Below are 26,280 nucleotides of genomic sequence, written 5' to 3' on the forward strand. Positions count from 1 at the left end.
GGGGTGCTTTGCTGCAGGAGGGACTAGTGCACTTCACAAAATAGATGGCATTATGAGGGAGGAAAATTATGTGGATATATTGAAGCAACATCTCAAGACATCAGTCAGGAAGTTAAAGCTTGGTTGCAAATGGGTCTTCCAAATGGAAAATGACCCCAAGCATACTTCCAAAGTTGTGGCAAAATGGCTTAAGGACAACAAAGTCAAGGTATTGGAGTGGCCATCACAAAGCCCTGACCTCAATCCTATAGAAAATTTGTGGGCAGAACTGAAAAAGCGTGTGCGAGCATGAAGGCCTACAAACCTGCGTCAGTTACACCTGCTCTGTCAGGAGGAATGGGCCAAAATTCACCCAACTTATTGTGGGAAGCTTGTGGAAGGCTGCCCGAAACGTTTGACCCAAGTTAAACAATTTAAAGGCAATGCTACCAAATACTAATTGAGTGTATGTAAACTTTTGAGAAGTGTCAAAGATTTTGTTTTCGCAAACACACTTTCTGAATTTAAAAGTAATCCTTGAAGTAATCCTCTAGTTTTTCAAAAGTATCGGTAATTTGAATACAATATTTTTGCTGGTAAAGTAAGGGATACATTTTTTTTTTATCCGTTACTCCCCAACCTTGGCTCTTTGTGATATTTCTATCTGCACCGCTTGCCTACTGAACATTGCCCTGCTCTTCTGTCATGTGGTTCACTTCTGTGTTTTTACTGTTTCACTCCCATCCATCAATCGGTCAGTGGACAGTGGACTGGCAGGATAATTCTGGCCAATGATAATCCAGTATCACAGATAGCCTACAATTAGACTGCTAGATGTGATATCATGTTCCCAGTGAGATATGTCATGCGTAGAAGTGTGCCACCTGCCATGCTACCCACTCAATGATAACAATCTCTGACTATAATTAGTTATATTGTTATCTCTCTACTATCACAGTTTTTTGGGGTTCTTGGTTAAAATGTTTACCTTGGCAAGTCTTAGACTTTTAGAATAGGTCTATTCAAAGGGGAATGGAAAACATTGTCTGTGTACTAAAGGGTATATAATTACATATGATCTCTGTGGTAAAGCCAATTGAAGCAGTGTTTTCTCACTCACTGGATATTGATGCCATGTATATTTTCGTCCTTATTATTATGCATGCACCTGAGAGTGCGTGCATAACGGTTGCGTGATTCTGTAGTGAGCTTCGAGTGTTAACATTTTCAATCAAACTAAAAATAACTCCACGCAGGTTTTGCAAATTAGAGTTATTTCTGCACTTGGTGGTTCCCACGAGGGTGTGTTGTTGGTTACCAAGCAATGTATTCGTTCCACACGATCGGCTGCGTCATTTCCTCCTGACAAGCGATTGGAGGGAGGGAGCGAGACCCCAGACAGTACAGCAGCATATAGCAGCTGCTCGGGAATCTTGCGGAGACAACTGCCGACTATGTCAACGCAAGGCTGGAACCAAGTAAATAGTTATATAAACCAAAAACTACCGGGGGAAACATTAACTTTACTTGAAAATGGCTTAATTGTCTTTGCGCTATTTGGAACAAAGCTCCGGCTGGATATATTTGCAAGGGATAAAACAACTCCACAATATGAACTTCGGTCTCCGGTAAAGGAACCAAGCAAAAGACCAACTTCTATCTAGAACGTCTTGGGTATTATTTTCCGAATCTTGTGTTCATATAGTAAGTAGTACGTTTATCACTTGATATTAATTTGTAGTAGACCTATTATTTTGGCGCTCGAGCTTCTTGTGCCTGTTGACGAGGTGATGTATGTGGATACCTGAGAAGCAGCTCGCGAGCTACCTGACCTTAATGCACGAAAACAAGACCAAGGCTATGAAATGTTTCTTCTATGTGCATTTGTCTATTTCATGTGCCCTTTTGACGGTTGATTAGCCAAACGGAGTACTGAAGTTCATATCGTAGGTTATTATTAAACTGAAAATCGGATGAAAATGTTATATCATTTGTGTTTGAAATTATAACATTGAACTTGAGTTGTTTCAGTTATTGCTCGAGGATGCGTTCAAAGACTGTTGTAATTCAGCCGGTTGTGTAAAACAGCCCTCAGCCTCAGACCTAGCCAATATGTATATTAGTGGAGTGGACGTCCTGCACAAAACGCTATGCCACGCTCCGTTTTAAAGGAGCCCAGCCCAGCGCTCTCGGCCTAATGACTAACGTCTCCCTGCTCCAGTGTGGCTCTGTGACCCAGTCACACGTCTAGGATGAGCACGGATCTAGAGCGCATGTCGCTCAACTCCTCCTCGGCCAACTCTGTGGCCTCGAGTGCCCGCACGCTGTCAGCCAACGTCAAGAAGCTGCACAACGCGCTCAACCTGCTGCTTAACGACTTGGAGCGGGAGCAGTTCATTCACTGCCTCAACGTGTACCACTCCAAGCGTAATGTCTACGACCTGGTTCAGACCCTCAAAGTCATTCTCAATGCGCCCAGCAAACGCCAACTTCTGCCCATGCTGCGGCTGGTCATTCCCCGCTCCGACCAGCTTTTGTTTGACCAGTACACCTCGGAGGGCCTTTACTTGAAATCTGATTTACTTGCCAGAAATGGGAGCGCCGAAGCGGTGGGCGAAGGTTGCAGTGCAAGTCCAACTCCTCCCGGGCATTTCTCGCCAACTCCCCCCGGATCTCAGGTTGCGCTGCGCGGCTCTCCGGATAGTTTCAGCACCTGCAGTGATGGGACAGTTCCCCTCGTGCCGCTGCTCGGGAGAAGCTTCCTGCACGAGCCTCCAGGAGAGGTCCGACAGGTGACCCTGAAACGGCACAAGAGCAACGAGGGCTTGGGTTTCAGTATCCGCGGCGGCTCAGAGCACGGGGTCGGAATCTATGTGTCTCTGGTGGAGCCAGGATCCCTGGCCGAGAAAGAGGGACTGAGGATTGGGGATCAGATTATGAAAGTCAACAGCACAGTGTTCGATAAAGTCACGCACGCTGAAGCGGTGAAGGTAAGTGTGTGTGTGTGTGTGTGTGTGTGTGTGTGTTAATACACAGGCCTACAAGTGGTAACTGCCCTCGCCAGTCGCCAGGGTCACTAGCCTACATGTAGAGAAATATAATGCGCCCATGGGCAAGCCAAGGCCATGCAACCAACGCATGGATCCGATCCAGTGGCTTCAAATGTGCCAATGGCAGAATGATGTGCGTCGTTTACACTGGCCTGCGCCTTTGACCCCAAATCCCCATCTCCCTGGTGTAGTCAGGCCCCCTGTCCGTGGTTAATCATGTATTTGGCCACGGTGGCTGAAATTGACCCCTGGAGCAAACAGGCGATGATTTATAACTTTCGTTATCGAGAGGAATTGGTTAATGTAGGCCCTGTAGCGGTTGACTTGTAGTCACAGGCTGGTTATTGTGCCGCCTGGTGTAGCACCGGAACCTTGTAATTGAACACTGTCAACTAGGCTGTCCATGGTCGACTCATGTCTCCCATAATCAGTAGTATTTTTTTGTGTCAATTGAAATCGTACCGAAAAGGTTGTTGATAAACAAATGTCTTTGAATCTTTGCCTCAACCGGCTATATAGTTGACTTATTAACCAATAAGATAAGAGCATATTTATGTAATAATTTATCCATTAGATAGGTCTGATAAAACAAGAGTACCGTGTTGATGAGGTATTGAGCGCTGTCCATGGTGTTGAATAGTATGAATTGCATCTACCGTGACTAGTGGTGCTAGTTGTGCTGTCCATGGTGCTGAATCGTAAGCCCTCTATGGTAACTCTCTCTCGGTCTCTCTCTCTGTCTCGGTCTCCAATTCAAAGGGCGTTATTGGCATGGGAAACATATGTTTACATTGCTAAAGCAAGTGAAATAGATAATAAACAAAAGTGAAATAAACAATCAAAAATAAACGGTAAACATTACACAAACAAAAGTTGTAAAGGAATAGAGACATTTCATTTCATTTACAATGGTGTTTGTTCTTCACTGGTTGCCATTTTCTTGTGGGTGGCAACAGGTCACACATCTTGCTGCTGTGTTGACACACTGTGCTATTTCACCCAAAATATATGTGAGTTTAACCAAATTTTTTGATTTTTTTTTAATTTTCTTTGTGGGTCTGTGTAATCTGAGGCAAATATATGTCTCTAATATGGTCATACATTTGGCAGGAGGTTAGGAAGTGCAACTCGGTTTCCACCTCATTTTGTGGGCAGTGTGCACATTTCCTGTCTTCTCTTGAGAGTCAGGTCTGCCTACGGCGGCCTCTTTCTCCCTCTCGCTGTCTCTCTCCCTCTCCTCTCTTTGACAGACAGACAGACAGACAGACAGACAGACAGACAGACAGACAGAGAAAGGAAATACTTTCAAGCAGAACTTCATAGATTTACAGCAGCACTGCTTGTTTACAATATGTTTATTCCCACTGTACATCCTACCTCTACCAGTTCTCCCCTGCTCCACTTTGTTAGAAACTTCCCCTGAAGCTCTTTAGCTGACCAGTATGTCTCCTAAGAGCCTGTCTTGGCTGTGCTTCCTGGATCCTGTGCCAGGGTGTGCCCCACAGTCAGCGCTTAGAGCTTTTTTAGGATAATCTTTTCCATGGCATGCTTGGCGGCGAGGACCAGCACCGTGACGGGAACAGGGTCATAAATACTGCCCTCCTGGGGCCATGTCCAATCAGTTGCAGCAGAGAGATGCAGAGGGAGACGTCTGTCTACCTACCGCTTAATCAGATTGATCTGAGTCTCTGAGTCTGTGAAACAGAGGAGGCAGGAGATTAAATTACCATCCCTTTGGTTTTGCTAGTCTCTCTCTCTCTCTCTCTCTCTCTCTCTCTCTCTCTCTCTCTCTCTCTCTCTCTCTCTCTCTCTCTCTCAATTCAATTCAATTCAATTCAATTCAATTTGCTTTATTGGCATGACGTAACAATGTACATATTGCCAAAGCTTATTTACAATATAAAAATGAGAATCAAAATGGTCAACGGGACAACAGTAACAACAATAACTAAGTGTCAAAATAACCTTACATTCAACAATAACAATAAACATACAGTAGAGTACATGTGCAGGTTGATTGGTCTGTCAGACACTGTCCCTCAACTTATGGCAGGCAGCAATGTAGTGTGCTGCCAACCCACAGCTCTCTGCGTCCTCCCCCAACAGGACGGGTAGCCTATCCTCATCAGAGAGGCCTTTGAAACCTTGAATAAGAGTTTCAAATTTGGGGAAATGACACTCTCTAATTGTTTTATATTTTTGACATTTTGTCAGGAAATGCAGCTCCGTCTCAGGTTCTGCTGTTGTGCAGTGGTTGCACAGCCTTTCCTCTACAGGGAGCCAGGTTTTCCTGTGTCTACCCTTCTCAATGGCAAGGCTGTGCTCACTGAGCCTGTACTTTGTCAAGGTTTTTCTAAGGTTTTGATCAGTAACCATAGTCAAATAGTTAGCCACGGTGTACTGTCGATTTAGGGCCAGATAGCACTGCATTTTGCTCTGTGCTTGTGCTTGTGTTTCCCAATAAGCAATGTAGTTTTGTTTTGACTGTGTTGTAATTTGGTTTATTCTGATTGATTGGATGTTCTGGTCCTGAGGCTTCAGTGTGTTAGTAGAACAGGTTTGTGAACTCAGCCCCAGGACCAGCTGGATGAGGGGACTCTTTTCTTTGCTCAGCTCTTGGTATTGCAGGGCTTGGTAGTGATATGAGAGGGGGTCACTGTATTTTAGATGTTTCCAAAACTTAATTGCTCTTTTTTGAGTTTTTATTATTAGTGGATATTTGCCTAATTCTGCCCTGCATGCATTGTTTGTAGTTTTCCTCTGGACATGTAGGAGAATCTTACAGAACTCTGCATGTAGGGTTTCAATGGGATGTTTGTCCCATTTGATGAAATCTTGTTTTGCAAGTGGACCCCACACCTCGCTGCCATAAAGTGCAATTGGTTCAATGACATATTCAATTATTTTTAGCCAAATTTTAATAGGTATTTCAATTTGAATTTGCTTTTTAATTGCGTAGAATGCCCTGCGTGCTTTCTCTCTCAGTTCATTCACTGCCTCATTAAGGTGTCCAGTTGAGCTTATTTTTAAACCTAAGTAATTGTAGTGTGTGCAGTACTCTATATATTTTGTACCAATTGAGAACTTTGGTCTAATTCCCTGAGATCTGGATCTTCTCTGGAAAATCATTATTTTAGTCTTTTTGGGGTTTACTGCCAGGGCCCAGGTCTGGCAGTACTGCTCTAGCAGATCCAGGCTCTGCTGTAGGCCATGTGCTGTGGGTGACAACAGGCATAGGTCATCTGCGAAGAGTAGGCATTTAACCTCTGAATTATGGAGACTAACACCAGGGGCTGAGGATTTTTCTAGAATAGTGGCCAATTCGTTGATGTAAATATTGAAGAGTGCAGGGCTCAGATTACAACCCTGACGAAGGCCCCGCCCCTGGTTAAAGAATTCTGTTCTTTTCTTGCCAATTTTAATGCTGCACGTATTGCCAGTATACATTGATTTAATTATGTCATATGTTTTACCCCCTACACCACTTTCAATAACTTTGTAGAACAGTCCTGTATGCCAAATAGAATCAAATGCTTTTTGGAAGTCGATAAAGCAAGCGTATATTTTGGTATTATTTTGGTGGACATGTTTACCTATCAGGGTGTGTAGGGTGTAAATATGATCGGTCGTGCGATGTTTTGGTATAAATCCAATTTGGCTTTTACTCAAGACATTGTGCTTATTAAGGAAGTTTAGAACTCTTACATTTATAATACTACAGAAAACCTTCCCCAGGTTACTGTTCACACAAATGCCTCTGTAATTGTTAGGGTCAAATTTGTCTCCGTTTTTAAAGATTGGGGTTATGAGTCCTTGATTCCAGATGTCAGGGAAATAACCTACACTCAGGATAAATTAAACAGTTTTAATATGGCCAATTGAAATTTTGCACTAGTGAGTTTGAGCATCTCATTTAGGATGCCATCAGGTCCGCATGCCTTTTTAAATTTGAGAGCCTGAAGTTTCTTATAGAGCTCCTGGTCAGTAATTGGGGAGTCCAGTGGATTTTGGTTGTCCTTTATAGCTTTTTCTAATCCATTCAACTTCTCATGAATTTGGCGTTGTTCTGCGTTTGTGTCAATTTGAACGGTGTTGTAGAGTGTTTTAAAATGGGTTGTCCATATGTCACCATTTTGTATCGCTAATTCCTCTTGTTTAGATTTCTTAAATTTTTTCCAATTTTGCCAGAAGTTGTTTGTGTTTATGGACTCCTCAATTAGCATCAGCTGCTTTCTGTTGTACTGGGCTTTTTTGGTTCTGAGTGTACGTTTATAGAGTTTTAAAGTCTCACAGTAATGAAGGCGTAATTCACCATTATTTGGGTCTCTGTGCTTTTGGTTGGATAGTGTTCTAATTTTTTTTATTATAATTTTACAATCTGCATCAAACCAGTTGTCATCTGTGATCTTTTTTGTTTTGTTTTTTATCAATTTCAATTGTGCTTCTTTTGCCGTTTGCCTGAATATATAGTTGATGTTTTGTACTGCTAGATTGATGCCTTCTTTACTGTGAGTGAATGTGGTATCCAGAAAGTTATCTAAGAGTGTTTGGATATTTTGGTTCCAGGTTGCTTTCTGGTATTCTTCTGTGCTGTTTTGGGCCCATCTGTATGAATTTCTGATGTTGTACAGCTTACTGGGCTGTGAATGTGTGGTTGTTTCCATGTCTGTTCTTTTGAGGAACAATGTAATTTGGCTGTGATCAGACAGAGGTGTTAGTGGCTTGACAGTGAATGAGCTGAGAGAGAAAGGGTCAATGTCTGTGATCATATAGTCTACTGTACTGTGGCCAAGAGGTGAGCAGTAGGTGAATCTCCCCAAAGAGTCCCCCCGTAACCTACCATTGACAAAGTACAGACCCAGGCTTCTACAGAGCTGCAACAGATCCCTTCCGTTTTTGTTGACGGTGCTGTCACTGTTGTTTCTATGGGGGAGATTAAGGCAGTTAGAAACAGTATGGCCTGTAATAAAGCTGTCCCCTCGTGTGCTCGTTAGATCAGGTAGTGTTCCTGTGCGCGCATTTGTGTCCCCACAGATGAGCACATTTCCCTGGGCCTGGAAATGGCACGTCTCTTCCTCAAGGGTGGGGAAGATCTCCTCTGAGTAATATGGGGATTCTGAGGGGGGGATATAAATTGCGCAAAGGAACACATCTTTTTCTGTCAGTACAAGTTCTTTTTTTCAGTTTTAACCAAATGTGATATTTGCCAATTTTGAGGGGGTCAATTAGATGTTGTAGTTCGGATTTGTACCAAATGATCAGTCCTCCAGAGTCTCTGCCTCTATTGACAGAGCTGTGTTTCTGTGACGGCAAAATTACCTCTCTGTAGCCTGTGGGGCAGTGAGTGACAATGTCAGCCTTACACCATGTCTCCTGCAGAATGATGACGTCAACATCTTTAAGATTTTTGTTGAACTCCAGTGCTAAACTCTTCAGTCCAAATGTTGATGAGTTTAGGCCCTGAATGTTCCACATGCTAACTGATAGCGATTTCATGTTACAAAAGAAAGAATAGCAGTCAGAAATACTGTGACTACTAACTATTAAGTTGTTTAGAGCGAGATAAACAGGATAACAGCTAACATTCTTTCTGTTATATATATAAACATTCCTATTCATTGAACAAGTACATTTGAGTACAATAGGTGTGTGTGTGTGTGTGTGTGTGTGTGTGTGTGTGTGTGTGTGTGTGTGTGTGTGTGTGTGTGTGTGTGTGTGTGTGTGTGTGTGTGTGTGTGTGTGTGTGTGTGTGTGTGTGTGTGTGTGTGTGTGTGTGTGTGTGTGTGTGTGTTTAGTGCAGTTTAGTGCAGATGTATTGGAGGAGCTGTTTAATCTCACTTAATCCTACAAGGTTCTCCTGTCCTCTGACGACCTCTGCGTAGCTGCGCTGGTCCTGCTGTTGGGCCCTGTGGAGTGGAGGGGGACCAGGTCTGGGCCGTGGGGCTTCCTCTCTGGTCTGGTAGGGGTGGTGGTCTGATGCGGGGTAGTAGGCTGGGCCCGGTCCGGTCTGGCTAAGCCGATGGAAGTGGTGATGGTCTGGTGGTGGGTGGGGCCTGTGGGGTGCGCTGGGTCTGGTGTGGCGTTGAAGGGGCCTGGGGCTCCTTGTTGGTGCAGTGGTCTGGTAGGGGTCTCTGGGTGGTCCTCTGTCCAATACGGCATGGGGTGTTTGTCTACCAAGTGCCACGTCCTTTAGAGACTTGGTAAACATCCCTAATGTCTGTTTCCTCAGATGGGAGTGGTCGTGCAGATGCTCTGGGGTGATTGTTGGGTGGTGAGCAACGTGTACGTTTGGGAGTAGGCCACACCCTCTGGTGATGTCAGCGTTGACTTTCTGAATGGTATGGGGATGAAAGTCTTTGCGGGGCAGCAGAGTGGAGATGGTGATGTGGGAGTTGGGGAACCGCTCAGAGGCCCTCTCTGCTATTCTGTTGACCAGGCTGCCTACTCTCTCCTGCTCCTCTCGCAGGTTGTTGGTGCCGGTGTGAATAATAATGTTGCCTGGTGTGCCAAAGTCAGGCTGGGACAGGATGTGGAGTGCATCCTGTGTTTTTGGGCACCATATTTTGCGCACCTTGTGTTGTGGGAAGAGTTTATCTTCTTGGAGGAATTTCCCATTTGAGTCAATGAGGATGGCCACCTCAGCGGGTTTTACCAGATTAGTGGGTTTACGGTCTGGGGCTGGAGTACACAGGGCCTGTGTACATGGAGGGGCGTGTGGGGGTGTGTCAGGGGGGGCCAGAGAGCTTCTCTCTGTAGTAGGTGTTTCCATGTGAGCCTTCTTGTTGACTGGGGGTGTGGGTAAAGTGTTGTCGGTATGGGGGGGGTTGTGGGTAAAGGTGGGTCAGTGGGGGTGTTAGGGGTGGTGGGGTTGTTAGGGGTGGTGGGGGGCTGCAGCTTCTCTCTAGGAGTCTCTACAGTCTGCTCTCTGTGCTGCAGCACCCTCTTGATGCCAGACAACTCCTTTGCCATCTCCTCCTTTACCTGCACCAGCTCTCTCCTCATGGTGGCCTTTACCTCCTCAAGCGCTGTGGTAAGGCTCTCTCTCAGCTCCTGGACAGAGTTCTTCAGCTGGGTCCTGCACTGGTTGATCTGGTCCTGTAGAAGCTCTGTGTCTGGGCTGGTGGTGGTGTAGCTGAGGGGCTGCTCCTTCAGCTCAGTAACCCATACTTCTAACAGAGCCAGCCTGTCTCTCAACAGGCTGATGGTAGTGTGGTCTTGGCTCTGGTGGTTGTAGGCAGGTAGGGGGGAGGATGGTCCTGCTGTTGGGGTGCCTGAGGTGAGGGGAGAGGTCGGGGTGCTGTCCTTTTCTTTGTTGCTTTCCGCTGTCTTCGTTAGGGTGGGGAAGTCCTGCACAACAGAGCTGAGTGCAGCCTCACTGCCCTGGACCATGACAGTGCCGTTCTGATACATATTTACCGTCAGAAACCTGTTTTCCTGGTCCTTATCGCTGTCCTCAAAAATGTGGATTTGCCTTCCCTTGCAGATGCCTTTCTTCGTGGTATAGCTGAAATGCCTGGTTACAGCTGCATGCCAGGCAGTAGTGTGGTCTGTGTAAAATAACAGGTTTGTAACAGTCCTGTTTTGTGAGCAGTCGGCAAACAAAGTTTCTGGGTTCTCCCTCAGAATTCTGTGTTTAAAATTGATTCTTCCTTTCTCTGATTTGATTTCTGCTGGGTATTAAAAAAAAAGTGAGGAAAGTCTCTCAGTTTCTGTCGCTGCTAACGCTGCTAGCGCTGCCTCAGTGGCCATGTTGCTATGGTTACCACCAGTAAACAGTTAGATCTAGAAGACGGTAAGCTAGCTGACCGATTTGAATTTGGCTAGCTACCACGATAAAGATTGGTCTTTTAACTCACTCTCTCTCAATCTTTTCCTCCTGTGTTGATCTTCAGTTGTACAATTTGATTACCTATACATTTTTGCTAAATGAATCGTGTCAATCTCGCTCTTAACAACCAAAAAGTTATAACAAGTCAGGAGCTGTTCCTCTGCATGACTTCTCTCTCTCTCTCTCTCTCTCTCTCTCTCTGTCTCTGTCTCTGTCTCTGTCTCTGTGTGTGCTAGGGCAGCTTGTGATGGGCAGCTGGTCCCTGCTAGGCTGACAGCTCCTTGAGGATTACAATATGGAGAGAATTGAGTGCAGGCTCTCTGGGTTGGGCTGAGGTGGTGTGGTGCCCATCAGAGGAATGGCCAGAAGGAGAGAGATTGGGAAGAGGCCTAGGAAGAGGGTCCCCAGGCAGCTCACTCTTTTGCTGTTTAGGAATGAACAGATAGCTATCTGACTCGGTAAATTGAGTTCATACCAGTCACGGAGCATAATATGCTATTGGGATCTTGCAGCTGAAAAACAAACTCCACTAGGACTTGTGCTGCTGTCTGAGCTGCCTGTGTGTGGATGGCTGGGGGAAGCACTCCTGTATTTCTCTTCCATCTTCTTTCTGTGTCCAGAGGTTCAAATAGCACAATGTTGACTATGTATTTCGTATGAGACATTTAGAGTGCTTCTGTTGACTATTCCTTATAGCTCAGGCTACACTATAGGGTCATACTTTTTCTCCACTTCCTGCCTGAATTTCAAATAATAATTTCAAATAATGTAGGAGAATATAACACAATAGATATGGTAGGAGAAAATCCAAAGAAAGACCAACCAGAAGTTTTTTTTTGAGAGAGATCATCCTCTTAGAAAGGCAAGAGAAAGGTCATATTGAAAATTAGCTCCCTGGATTAGCCCCCTGGAATTCCTATGGCTTCCACAGGGTGTCAGCAGTCTGTTCAAGGTTTCAGGCTTGTAACTTCAAAAACGAATAAGAAATACCAGTTTTACGCACCTGCTAAAATCGGTTTCCTATTGAACATACTTCTTTCCGAAATAAATATTATTGTTTGATTACATTTAGGGTATCTGAGGAGTAAATAGAAACGGATTTCGACTTGTTGAAACAAAGTTAAGGGGTAGATTTTCGGATTCCTTTCTCTGTAAGTTGAACAAGTGGATTACTCAAATCGATGGCGCCAAATAAACAGACTTAAACAGACAAAACAACACAACATGTTATAGCTGGGACCCTTTGGATGACAAATCAGAGGAAGATTTTCAAAAAGTAAGTGAATATTTTATCATTATATGTGAATGTATGAAACCTGTGCCGGTGGAAAAATATTTTGATGTGGGGAGCCGTCCTCAAACAATCGCATGGCATTTTTCGCTGTAATAACTCCTGTAAATCGTATAGTGCAGTTAGGTTAACTTCTTATGGCTGCAGCCCGGCGTCGGTACACTTATGACAACAGCCACTTCAAGTGCAGGGCGCGAAATTCAAAATATATATTTTTTAAATATTTAACTTTCACATTAACAAGTCCAATACAGCATATGAAAGGTACACATCTTGTGAATCCAGCCAACATGTCCGATTTTTTAAATGTTTTACAGGGAAGACACAATATGTAAATCTATTAGCTAACCACGTTAGCAAAAGACACCACTTTTTTTACTCCACCAGTTTTTTACTCCATCAGTAGCTATCACAAATTCGACCAAATAAAGATATAAATAGCCACTAACCAAGAAACAACTTCATCAGATGACAGTCTGATAACATATTTATTGTATAGCATATGTTTTGTTAGAAAAATGTGCATATTTCAAGTATAAATCATAGTTTACATTGCAGCTACAATCAGAAATTGCACCGAAAGCAGCCATAATAATTACAGGCACCAACGTCAAATACCTAATTACTCATCATAAAACATTTCTGAAAAATACATAGTGTACAGCAAATGAAAGACAGGCATCTTGTGATTCCAGCCAATATTTCCGATTTATTAAGTGTTTTACAGCGGGAAAAAAAATGTAGCGTTATATTAGCTTACCACAATAGCCAGAAACACTTGGGCGCCGAAGACTACGACAGATATATGAAATAGCATCATAAAATGTTTCTTACTTTTGCTGATCTTCCATCAGAATGTTGGACAAGGTGTCCTTTGTCCAGAACAATCGTTGTTTGGATTTAGAACGGCAACTTTCCCTCTTCATTTAGCAAGCGCGCTAGCCTAGTGGCACAAAGCTCTCCATGTCAACAAACGGAAGAGAACGGAACACGGCAAAACTCCCGAAAAAAATTCAATAATCTGATTAAACTATATTGAAAAAACATACTTTACGATGATATGGTGACATGTATCAAATAAAATCAAAGCCGGAGATAATAGTCGCTTATAACGGCAGCTAAACAAAAGGCAATCCCATTGTCCACCTCGCGCTCTTCAGAGTACCGAAAATGGGGGACACGTCATTCCAAGATGATGTGTTCCATCTCAGACCAAGATAATCACCTCATTTCTTCTCTCACAGCCTCTTGACACCCAGGGGAAGGTGTATGACGTGCATGTATACTAATAGGTCTCGTGCCCATTTATAGGCAGGAAGAAGAACAGAGCATCGATTTCAGACTTTCCACTTCCTGGTCAGGAAATGTGCTGCAGAATGAGTTCTGTTTCACTCAGATAAATAATTCAAACGGTTTTAGAAACTAGATAGTGTTTTCTATCCAATAGTAATAATAATATGCATATTGTACGAGCAAGAATTGAGTACGAGGCCGTTTGAAATGGGCACCTTTTATCTGGCTACTCAATACTGCCCCTTGCAGCCCAAACAGGTTAACAGGAATTTAAGCTTTCCGATATAAGACACTTATATGTACCTAAAAGTTTAAAATCCATAATATTTATGATTATTTATTTGAATTGCGCGCCCTCCAGTTTCACGCGGGACTCCTACCCCTGATTAACAGAGCTCAGTGCTGTTTATGTTTACACTTCTGCTAAATGTATTCTCTACAAGGGAGAGGGGAGTTTTAGACGGGAAACTTAAACATTTTAAGGACTTTAAAAGGTGGACCTTTGCTACAAATTGCAGTCTCTTGGGCAACAGATAATGATTTACCAAAATAAACTTTGGCTGTAGCTCAACAACCCCTCTGTTTTCTGCCCGAAAGAGTTGTGGTCCGGGCCAGGGTTGTTTGGCTCACCATTTGTTGTTTAAGTAGGGCCAACCCACATTTGTAATGACAAGGGGGTCTGATTTGTGTCGTCCTCTCCACACAGATGGCTCAGGAAGAAAACAGAGGCCTGTACTAAGTGCCGAGGCCAGGTGGGGTCTGCTGTGTTCTCTTGATTCCATTCCCTTTTTTAATTATGAAGTGAATTATTTATCAAATGCTTTAATTACGCAAGCGGAGACTAATTCCTCTTGCCCCAGTATGACTGTGCTCCGGTGTGATTAATATTGAAATGTTTACCGGCGTAGATGACGAACAAGGAGAGTAGAATGAAGATTTCATCCCAAATGGTACCCTATTGCCTATGTACTGCACTACTTCTGACCATGGCTCTATTGGGAATAGGGTGGCATTTGGGACGCAGACACAGTCACATCCGTCTCACTGACCACAATGTATGCCTTGACAGCCAGGGGAGAAGATGAGGCTATCCTTCACACAATCTTTAAGCCATCATCTTTCCACGATTTCTCATGTTTTCATTGGCGCTCATACTCAAACTCATCTGTCTATATTTCATTATCATGAACAGAAAACACAGTGTCTCTTTCTGGCACTGGCAATGTCTCTGTTGAGATATGATATGTTTTCCCCCTTTTATGCTGCTGCGTTATACTTAGTATACATTCTCCCTGGGCATATATCGGTCACGCACGCACACTCACCCACACACACACAAAAAGAACTGTCAGACTGAGCTTTCTCTCTGTCAACTTTCTTCACCCCCTTTCTGTCTCAAAGCACTGTTTGTGTTCACCCCCAATCTCTCCTGGGGTCTTCCACACCCGCCCTGCTAAAGTGACTCCATTGTGTCTGGGAAATTGTTTTCCAATGGACTGCAGGGATGGTTTGGTTCACGACCAACGCGTCCCTAATCCATCACCTGTCCTCACTTGTTCTCTGCTGGCAGTGTCGCTCAACTAGCCAATAATATCCTTTATTCACTGCCCAGAGCTGTGGTTAGATATGTGCAGAAATATCACTCATTCTATTAGTATCCGGGTCAGTTCACTTATACAGTACTGACATTGATTTCAATGGAGACTGTATTAGGAGCACGATTAAAGTGACAGTTAAGTTGTCTGGGTGGTACATGGTTTAGTTGACACCATGAGAATTTAGGGCTAAACTCAGACAAAGGAAATGCTGGTCTGGGACTTGCAGCTTTATTACTTCGTCAGCATCCCAAATGGCACCCTATTTCCTATTTAGTGCACTACATTTGACCAAGGCCCATTTTTGTTCAGTGGCTTTTGGCAGGTTCTTGTTTGATATAGGATTGGGATTTACACAGGCGTGCTGATACAGGTTGTGTACACGCACGTGCACGTGCACATGCACACACACACACACACACACACACACACACACACACACACACACACACACACACACACACACACACACACACACACACACACACACACACACACACACACACACACTTGTGCCTTAGTTCTCCTGCAGAGGAAAGGAAGACCACCTTGGCTGGTGTGTTGATAATCCGTTTTTTCTCTCTGAGGATGAGAGAGGAAGAAAGAGGAGCGCATCAGGGGCTTTTCAGGAGTATCACACTGAAACATGCTGAGAGGAAATCCTTTTGGTTTGAGAAGTTCAACATACACTATCTCCCTCTTTCTCTCTCTCCCTCTCATTCTCTCACACACACAGTCACTGCTGCTGCTCACAGCCTGATGTGTGCCGCCAGCTAACAATTTTCCCTCCAGAGTAGGAAGAGAGGGAGAGAGATAGAAAGAGGGGGGGATTTGATAGAGTTGCAGAATGGTATAGGAATGGAAGAATGTCAAGGGATATGACTTCCTGGAAAGTTCTCCGATGTTTCATTTTGGTATACTCATGTTCAGGACCAGAAGTGTTCCTAACCACATGACATGAACAGAAAAAGCCCCCGGGCCCTAGTTACAGGACCCAGGTCTATATTTTCGGCTGGCGTTAATGCAGTGCTAGTGTCGAATGCACACTCTTTGGCAAATTCGACTTGTAAAAGCCAGCGCTCTGTTATTTTCCAACTCTGGGTGTGTCCTTAAAACACGAGTGCTAATGTGCCAATTTCAAGCAGCGCTACTGGTGATATTTAAGACTCTGGTTATAGCGGTAATGCAATTGGTTATGGCATCGAGTTTGCCAGCGGAGGAGCATAGTAGCCTAATCAGTAGCCTAACCAATGTTTTATTAAAATATCACGAGCAGCAGTTTACATTTGACATTTTTACATTTGAAATTATTTTTGTCCATGCAGCTTCTCTGAAACGTTTGGACTCATTAAGCCTATTGTCACGTTCCTGACCTGTTTTCTCTTGTTTTATATGTCTTTATTGGTCAGGGCGTGAGTGTTGGGTGGGCAGTCTATGTTTTCTATTTCTATGTGGGGTTTTGTGTTCGGACTGGTATGATTCTCAATTAGAGACAGGTGTGTATCGTTTGTCTCTGATTGAGAGTCATACTAAGGCAGCCAGGGTTTCACTGGTGTTTTGTGGGTGTTTGTTTCCTGTCTCAGTGTTTGTTCTGCACCAGATAGGACTGTCTCGGTTTTCACGGTTTGTTATTTTGTTATTTGTTAAGTGTTCATGGTTATTGTTTAATTAAACATGTTGAGCACTGGCTACGCTGCATTTTGGTCCTCTCCTTTACCTCTGGAAGAAAATCTTCACAGAAACACCCACCAAACCCGGACCAAGCAGCGTAGCAATGGGGAGCAGCAGCGGCCCAGTACACAGGACTACTGGACACAGGAGGAATGGTCTTGGGAGATCATGGACGGAAAAGGACCCTGGGGAAGGGTTGGAGAGAATCGCCGCTCTCGGGAGAAGGAGGCAGCCACAGCCCAGGAGCGCTGGTATGAGGAGGCAGCACGTAAGAGAGGCTGGAAGCCCGAGAGGCTCACCCAAAAATTTCTTGGGGGGGGGGGGGGGGGGGGGGGCTAAAGGGGAGTGTGGCGAAGCCGGGTTGGTTACCTGAGCCAACTCCCCGGGCTTACCGTGGAGTGAGAGGGCGTCGTACTGGTCAGACACCGTGTTATGCGGTAAAGCGCACGGTGTCCCCAGTACGCGTGCTTAGCCCAGTGCGGGCTATTCCACCTTGCCGCACTGGGAGGGCTAGGTTGGGCATCGAGCCGGATGTCATGAAGCCGGCCCAACGTATCTGGCCTCCAGTACGTCTCCTCGGGCCGGCGTACATGGCACCAGCCTTACAGGTGGTGTCCCCGGTTCGCCTGCATAGCCCAGTGCGGGCTATTCCACCTCGCCGCACTGGCAGGGCTACGGGGACCATTCAACCTGGTAGGGTTGGGGAGGCTCGGTGTTCAAGAGCACGTGTCCTCCTTCACGGTCCGGTATATCCGGCGCCACCTTCCCACCCCAGCTCAGTACCACCAGTGCCTACACCACGCACCAGGCTTCCAGTGCATCACCAGAGCCCTGTTCCTCCTCCCCGCACTCGCCCTGAGGTGCGTGCCCTCAGCCCGGTACCTCCAGTTCCGGCACCACGCATCAGGCCTATAGTGCGTCTCAGCCGGCCAGAGTCTGCCGTCTGCCCAGCAGTGCCTGAACTGCCCGTCTGCCCAGTGGTGCCTGAACTGCCCGTCTGCCCAGTGGTGCCTGAACTGCCCGTCTGCCCAGCGCCGTCTGAGCCATCCGTCTGCCCAGCGCCGTCTGAGCCATCCGTCTGCCCAGCGCCGCCTGAGCCATCCGTCTGCCCAGCGCCGCCTGAGCCATCCGTCTGCCCAGCGCCGTCTGAGCCATCCGTCTGCCCAGCGCCGTCTGAGCCATCCGTCTGCCCAGCGCCGTCTGAGCCATCCGTCTGCCCAGCGCCGTCTGAGTCATCCGTCTGCCACGAGCCATTAGAGCCGCCCGTCTGTCCCGAGCCGTCCGTCAGTCAGGAGCCGCTAGAGCCGTCCGTCAGTCAGGAGCCGCCAGAGACGCCCGCCAGTCAGGAGCCGCCAGAGACGCCCGCCAGTCAGGAGCCGCCAGAGACGCCCGCCAGTCAGGAGCCGCCAGAGACGCCCGCCAGTCAGGAGCCGCCAGAGACGCCCGCCAGTCAGGAGCCGCCAGAGACGCCCGCCAGTCAGGAGCCGCCAGAGACGCCCGCCAGTCAGGAGCCGCCAGAGACGCCCGCCAGTCAGGAGCTGCCCGCCAGTCATGAGCTGCCCGCCAGTCATGAGCTGCCCTCCAGTCATGAGCTTCCCTCCAGTCATGAGCTGCCCTCCAGTCATGAGCTGCCCCTTATCCCGGAGCTGCTGCCCCTTATCCCGGAGCTGCTGCCCCTTATCCCGGAGCTGCTGCCCCTTATCCCGGAGCTGCTGCCCCTTATCCCGGAGCTGCTGCCCCTTATCCCGGAGCTGCTGCCCCTTATCCCGGAGCTGCTGCCCCTTATCCCGAAGCTGCTGCCCCTTATCCCGAAGCTGCTGCCCCTTATCCCGGTGCTGGCCCTTATCCCGGTGCTGGCCCTTCATTTAGGTGGGTTGAGTTGGAGGGTGGTCATTGGGAGGGGGATACGGAAGCGGGGAGTGACTATGGTGGGGTGGGGACCTCGCCCAGAGCCTGAGCCACCACCGTGGTCAGATGCCCACCCAGACCCTCGCCTAGACTTTGTGCTGGTGCGCCCGGAGTTCGCACCTTAAGGGGGGGGTTATGTCACGTTCCTGACCTGTTTTCTCTTGTTTTATATGTCTTTATTGGTCAGGGCGTGAGTGTTGGGTGGGCAGTCTATGTTTTCTATTTCTATGTGGGGTTTTGTGTTCGGCCTGGTATGATTCTCAATTAGAGACAGGTGTGTATCGTTTGTCTCTGATTGAGAGTCATACTAAGGCAGCCAGGGTTTCACTGGTGTTTTGTGGGTGTTTGTTTCCTGTCTCAGTGTTTGTTCTGCACCAGATAGGACTGTCTCGGTTTTCACGGTTTGTTATTTTGTTATTTGTTAAGTGTTCATGGTTATTGTTTAATTAAACATGTTGAGCACTGGCTACGCTGCATTTTGGTCCTCTCCTTTACCCCTGGAAGAAAACCTTCACACCTATGTACGATGCCCATTGAATGAAAGGTGTCAGTGACTGTAGGAAGTCTGTTTAGGAACATCAAGTTATTACAATATATTGCTTATTATTTTTGAGGTGCCTGTATCCATCTTTTTTTAAGGAAACTAAATATGCTTCTCTGCATCTCTGCTAAAATCGGTGTAAAAGATGGAAATGAATGTCTTATTCAGTACATTAGTAATTGTTGCTTTTCTAAAGTCTATCAACATTGCCAGCAGGCCAGCTAAGGTAGTGAGATAGTTATCAAAAAGTGCATCGAGGACGTCGTCCCCACAGTGACTGTACATACATACCCAACAGGTAACATTCGCACTGAGCTAAAGGGTAGAGCTGCCACTTTCAAGGAGCGGGCCTCTAACCCCGGAAGCTTATAAGAAATCCCACTATGTCCTCCGACGAACCATCAAACAGGCAACGCGTCAATACAGGACTAATCATACTATACCGGCTCTGACGCTTGTAGGATGTGGCAGGGCTTGCAACCTATTACAGACTACAAAGGGAAGCACAGCCGAGAGCTGCCCAGTGAAACAATCCTACCAGACAAGTTAAATAACTTCTATGCTCGCTTCGAGACAAGTAACACTGAAACATGCATGAGAGCATCAGCTGTTTCGGATGACTGTGTGATCACGCTCTCCGCAGCCGATGTGAGTAAGACCTATAAACAGGTCAACATTCACAAGGCCGCAGGGCCAGACGGATTACCAGGACGTGTACTGCGAGCATGCGCGGACCAACTGTCAAGTGTCTTCACTGACATTTTCAACCTCTCCCTGTCTGAGTCTGTAATACCAACATATTTCAAGCAGACCACCATAGTCCCTGTGCCCAAGAACACTAAGGTAACCTGCCTAAATGACTACCGACCTGTAGCACTCATGTCTGTAGCCATGAAGTGCTTTGAAAGGCTCGCTCTCATCAACAACATTCTCCCATTCTCCCATAAACCCTAGATCCACTCCAATTTGCAAACCGCACCAACAGATCCACAAATGATGCAATTTCTATTGCACTCCACACTTCCCTTTCCCACCTGGACAAAAGGAACACGTATGTTCAACTGCATGCATTGTCGAGTCTGGTACGACATAGTGTGCTAATTGGTCTAGTCGATTCTACCAATCCAGTCATCAAACTGTGTCATGGGGTCAATAGATAATGATTGGTCCTATAGCTACAACAAGGATCTATCTACAGAGCATGATAGTATGAACACTTTCTCTTTGTATACATCCCAAGTGGCACCCTATTCCCTATATAGTGCACTACTTTTGACCAGGGCCCATAGGTCAGTGCTCTACAGATGTAGGATCTTAATTTGATCACCCTGTTGTTTCAGGAAATGTCCTGCACGGCAGGAAATGCAAACTTGTATTTGAGGTTTAAAAAACGCTTCTAAAGTTATTAATTCCCACTTTCAAATTTTAGACTTGATTTGCCCCTAACTAAAAATGGATCAACCCCTACAAAAATGTCAATTTATTATAATCCACACAATAATTTACATTTCCTGTTGCTGCAGGGTTATTTTCTTGCTGTCAAATTAATATCCTACATCTTTATGTAGGGAATATGGTGCTGGGACACAACTTATATCTAGCAGATCCAGATATCTTCATTATCTCCAAGTTCCCCTGGGAGGAGCTCTGTCTCTCTCTGGGTCATCTGATACACGTCAGCCTCGAGCCTCCTCTCTCCCACATCACATGACCCTGGACACTCAGTCTGACAACACACACACACACACACACATTTGAGAAGGCAAGGAGACAGAGTGAACGTGTGCCCCTCTTGTCCTGTGCAGAAGAGCTCTGTGTACCACTGCTAGCTGTTTGCATCTGCATTGATAATGAGTGATCAGGGAAAGTATCAATTTAAAGCAAATGGGAGAGCCTGGGTGCCCAGTCCCCTCTCCTTGGAGGTCTGATTGGCTGTGTCCTCTGCTCAGGGTTACCTAAGTCTGAATTATTGAACAAGAGCTTACCCTTACCTCATTATCTGTGTCTATAAAAGAGGGAAAGAGAAAAAGAGCGATAGAGTACAAACCATTAAGCTTTGGGGGTCATTGAATGAATTTGTCCTCTATGATTTTTTATTTTTCATATTGCTCCAGGAACAGTGTCAGCTCTTAACCACATAACACTCCCAGCCAGAACCTCTCAGCTCTATACTGTATTAGAGACTGCCAATAGCTGCTGGCTTACTCTAGTATTGATAATTGATCCAGTGGGTTTGTCTCTGTGTACTCTGGGTGTGTATTCCCCACACAGCATTTAATAGCATCTGTTGTCATTTGTGCCACATTTCCCTTCCGGTTTTGAGTCTGTGTCGTTGTTGTCACACACTCTAATCAATGCTCTGGCACGGGACAAGCGCTACAGGGCCAATCCATAATGTGCAAACCAGTCTGGTGTGGGGTCACAGAAATTCCAGTGGGAACGCTTCTGGAATACCTAGGAATTTTGGGAAAGTTACTGTACTTTTGCAACCTTTGTCTAGCTGCACATAGCTTACCATGGCCATAGACCTTCACACCAGGGTTGAGGTCAATTCAAATGGAAGAAAAAAGATTTGAAATAAGTAGCTTCCACTTCTCAGTTTATTGAGAAGTCAATGAAGATAGTTTCCATTTGATTAGTTATTGGAATTTTAGTTTACTTCCCGGAATTGACTAACTTCAATTCAAATTGACCCCCACCCTGCTTCACACACATATCGGTGACCCGAACTCTGCATGGCCACTGGAGAGTCAGATCGCATCTGGACTGTGGGCATGCGTTTACATCTGGGCGTGCAATGCCGTGCATGTTTGCATGTATGTGGGAATCTGTGTTAGATCATGACAGTCACACATGTCACGAACCGGCTCAAAGCCCGTAACAAAAGGGAGACAACGTGGAGATAAGGAGTAACAAAATATATTTATTAAATAAAGTAACCTAAATGCAATTAACAATGGTGTGTGTAATCAGTAATCAGTAGTGTAAGTGAGTGTTTTGGCATGCATGAATGTGATAATGCGGTGTGTTGAAAGGTGCTAAAGCAAACAACCAAAAAGTCACAAAAAACCACAACAAAATCTATCAAGGTGTCTGCATGGAGAGAGTCTTCCCCATGAAAGGGGAAGTGGTGTATTTATCCTGGGAGACACCGGGCCCAGGTGTTTCCCATGTAGCTGACGACCCTCCCAACTCCGCCCACCGACATCCTAATAAGGAAACAAGAACAAATAGAGAATACGGCAGACGGAGTGGGAAGGTCGTCACATCCCCCCCCATAAAACCGGGGACCAACAAGGACCCCGGAACAACATGCCAGTCTCTGCGTCCCAGATTGACACAGCCTCTGCGTCCCAAATTGATGAGGGGTTACGTGTGCACACTTCCAATTTGCCCCAGCCAACCTCCTCCTCCCCAGACCTCAGCAACCTTTGCGCACGGGAAGCAATATTTAAGAGGAAAGAAGACTCCCCAGACCTCAGCAACCTCTTTGCATCTTCAAAAGCGTGTTGACAACGAGTAGACCAAACATAAACAGCCTTTGCTTTCAGCATATCTGTCAAGGGAGCAACCACAGTAGAGAAGTTATTACAAAAACTATGGTAATAACCAATCATGCCCAAGAAACGCATCAGTTCCTTTTTAGTAGTTGGTGGTGGAAAAGCATCAATAGCTACCACTTTAGCCCGAACAGGACGCACTTTACCCTGCCCAACCACCTTTCCAAGGTATGTAACGGTCGCCTGAGCAAACTCACAGTTAGCCAGATTGATCGTGAGGCGACCCGCAGCCAGACGTTCGAACAAGGCTTGAATACGGGACAGATGTTCTTCCCAAGTATCTGCATATATCACTACATCGTCCAAATAAACAGCGCACCCGGTCAGACCGGCCACAACCCTGTTCATAAGTCGCTGAAAAGTGGCAGGTGCATTACGCAGACCGAAACTCATAACCGAATACGAGTACAGACCAAAGGGTGTAATAAAGGCAGAGATTTCACGTGCCCTAGTCGTCAGTGGCACCTGCCAATAGCCTTTTAACAGGTCAAATTTGCTCACAAACCTAGCTGCTCCGACTTGATCAACGCAGTCCTCCATCCGAGGAAGAGGAAATGAATCTGGCTTAGTGACATTGTTTACCTTCCGGTAGTCCGTACAAAATCTGTTTGTCCCATCCGGTTTACTGACCAAGATACAGGGAGAAGCCCAACTGGAGAAAGAAGGCTCTGCTATCTTACTCTCCAGCATGTACCTGACCTCAGCATCCAGACAACGCAGTTTCTCTGAAGAAACTCTATAGAACCGCTGATGAATAGGGTCAGCATCTCCAATGTCAATATCATGTTCTATTAAGTTTGTATGGGTAGGTGTATCAGAAAACAAACATGGAAATCTCAGAATCAGACCAACCATCACTTTCCGCCCAACACCAGGTAGGTGAGTGAGAAGACTGTCTAAAATATCCATTGTCTCTGAATTTTTCAATCTACCCTGCAATATACAATCGTCAGGACCAGGCACATCTTCATCCTCATGCACAGATCTAGCATGACAAAAACCCAAGGAAACAACGGTATAAGCCAAAAGAACAGGTTTACCATCCTCTGTAGACTCCCACTGTTCATTCTCAGAGGAACGTGCATAATAGGGTTTTAACAAGTTTACATGGCACAGCTGGTGTGCTTTCCTCCGTTCTGGAGTGGCAACTAGATAATTTTGCTCAGTGTACTGGCGCACCACTGTATATGGACCTTGAAACTTGGCTTGAAAAGGAGAACCAACAATTGGCAGCAGAGCAAGAACCTGGTCACCCGGACTAAATTGAGGAGGCTCAGTTCGGCGATCAAATATGCCCTTCATCCTCTCCTGTGAAGATGATAACTTCTCTTTAGCCATTTCACCAGCGGCGTACAGGCGTCGCCGGAAATCACACACATACGATAACAGGGACTGAGGAGGCTCGGGAGACTTCCAGTCATCCTGGAGAACAGATAAAAGTCCACGCACCCTATGTCCAAACACAAGGTCATTTGGACTGAACCCGTGCTCTCCTGTGAAACCTCCCTAGCGGCTAACAGTAACCAAGGCAACCCCTCCTCCCAATCATTACCATCTCAGTACAATAAGCTCTCAACAAAGACTTAAGTGTTTGATGGAAAGTTCCAGTGCTCCTTGACTTTGCGCGTGATAGGCGCTAGACAAATTGTGTTTAATATGGAGCTGTTGGAGAACCTGACCAAACAGATTAGAGGTGAAATTAGATCCTTGATCACTCTGAATGACCTTAGGTATTCCAAACATTGAGAGAAACTGAGTCAAAGCTTTTAACACAGACTTAGTCGTGATAGATCAGAGAGGATAGGCAGCAGGAAACCTAGTGGTCTGACACATCACAGTGAACAGGTAACTACTACCCTTTTTAGAACGAGGCAGAGGACCCACACAGTCAATAATCAGATACTCAAAAGCCTGGCTGAGTACAGGAATAGGAAACAATGGTACCGGCTTAATAGCTTGATTAGGTTTACCAGTTAATTGACAGGTGTGACAAGTTTTTGATAAAATCAGAAACCTCCCTCTTTAATCTAGGCCAAAAGAAATGTCTTAATATGCGATTGTAGGTTTTCCTCACCCCCATATGTCCAGCAACGTTGTTGTGAGAAGTTTCCAACACCAACTTACGAAGCTTAACTGGTACAACAACCTGACTAATTGCCTCCCCCAGAAAACAACTACCATGAGACACCCACTTTCTCATCAGGACATCCTCTTGGAGAAAATAGCCATGGGCGACATCACCCAACTGTTCCACAGGCACAATTTGGTCACGCAACTCTTCTAATGTGGAGTCATCCCATTGCGCATTGATTAGATCTGAGCGGGTTACAGATAACGGGATAACAGGGAAAACAGTGACATACTTCTTTGTATTATTATTAGTCGGCGCAGTGACCAGTTCGCCACGGCTCATAGAACGTGTCACTGCACACGCAGAGAACACCTCTGGGAAACTCTGTACACTCTCATCAGGAATCCCAACAAATGACGGCTTAGTGGAAACCACTAGAGATGGAAACACGACAGGCCATACACGATCACCAGCCGAGTTATTCCCAAGGATAACGTCGATACCCTCAATAGGCAACGAAGGACGCACCCCCTCAACAACTTCACCCTTCACCAGCCCACAATCCAACATCAGTTTATGCAATGGAACTGACAGTGTTGAAACCTATTCCCCTAATTAGAACACTATTCCCTGAAACAGTCTCGGCAGAAAAGGGTAACACAGACTCCAACACAAATGATTCAGAGGCACCTGTGTCTCTCAGGATCTTCACTGGCACTAGGTCCTTACTTCCTAACATAGACACAAAACCTTCCGTAATGAAAGGTAAATACTCTGGATCAATATGTACTTTCACATGCTCCTGGACCTGAGGCAATGAGTCATGAATGAACTGATGTAGAACAGGCGCAGCTAACGCGGTAGGCTTAGATTTAGCGTAAGCACCCTTTGATCTGAGAAGTGGACATTCGTTTTTCCAATGACCTGAACCTTGACAGTAGTGACACTCTTGCCCAAAGTCAGCTTTACCACGGGAGTCAGGCTCAACCCTAGTTGAATTGAACTCTGCCTGTGATCCAAAGTATTTCGGTGAGCGAAGCCCAAATCTATCCGAACGCCCCCACTCATTCCGAATACGGGGCTCTGCAAAGACACTTTTGTGAGTCAACACATACTCATCCGCCAAACCGCAGCTTCAACACATTTGATATTGTTGGGAACTTACGGTTATTGCCTCAGTTTAATGAAAAGGACCCTGAGACATTCTTTTCGCTGTTTGAGCGGGTTGCTGACGCTAGGAGTTGGCCTGATTCTGACCGCACCTTAATGTTGCAGTGTGTGCTGACTGGTAAAGCGCAGGAAGCATATTCAGCTCTTAGTGTACACGACAGTGCCAGTTATGATAAGGTTAAAACGGCTGTGTTACAGATTTATGAATTGGTCCCTGAGGCTTACCGCCAACGATTTAGAACTTTAAAAAGGGATGATAAACAGACTCATGTTGAGTTTGCGCGACAATTATCTTTACAGTTTAATCGCTGGTGTTCCGCCTC

At 45.8% G+C, this 26,280-nt stretch overlaps 1 protein-coding gene across 2 annotated transcripts in view; it reads left to right on the forward strand.

Annotated features, from left to right (window-relative positions):
* Positions 1-1,353: 1,353 nt before the first annotated feature.
* The window catches only part of whrna (whirlin a), a 168,747-nt gene continuing 143,820 nt past the window's right edge, over positions 1,354-26,280 (forward strand). For both annotated transcript variants that reach the window (XM_055874156.1, XM_055874157.1), the window contains exon 1: positions 1,354-2,969. In XM_055874156.1, the coding sequence (XP_055730131.1) occupies positions 2,232-2,969 (738 nt within the window). In that variant the 5' untranslated portion in view covers positions 1,354-2,231. The remainder of the gene's footprint in view (positions 2,970-26,280) is intronic.

Source organism: Salvelinus fontinalis, chromosome 21, assembly GCF_029448725.1.
Source record: "Salvelinus fontinalis isolate EN_2023a chromosome 21, ASM2944872v1, whole genome shotgun sequence".
NCBI classification, from domain to species: domain Eukaryota; kingdom Metazoa; phylum Chordata; class Actinopteri; order Salmoniformes; family Salmonidae; genus Salvelinus; species Salvelinus fontinalis.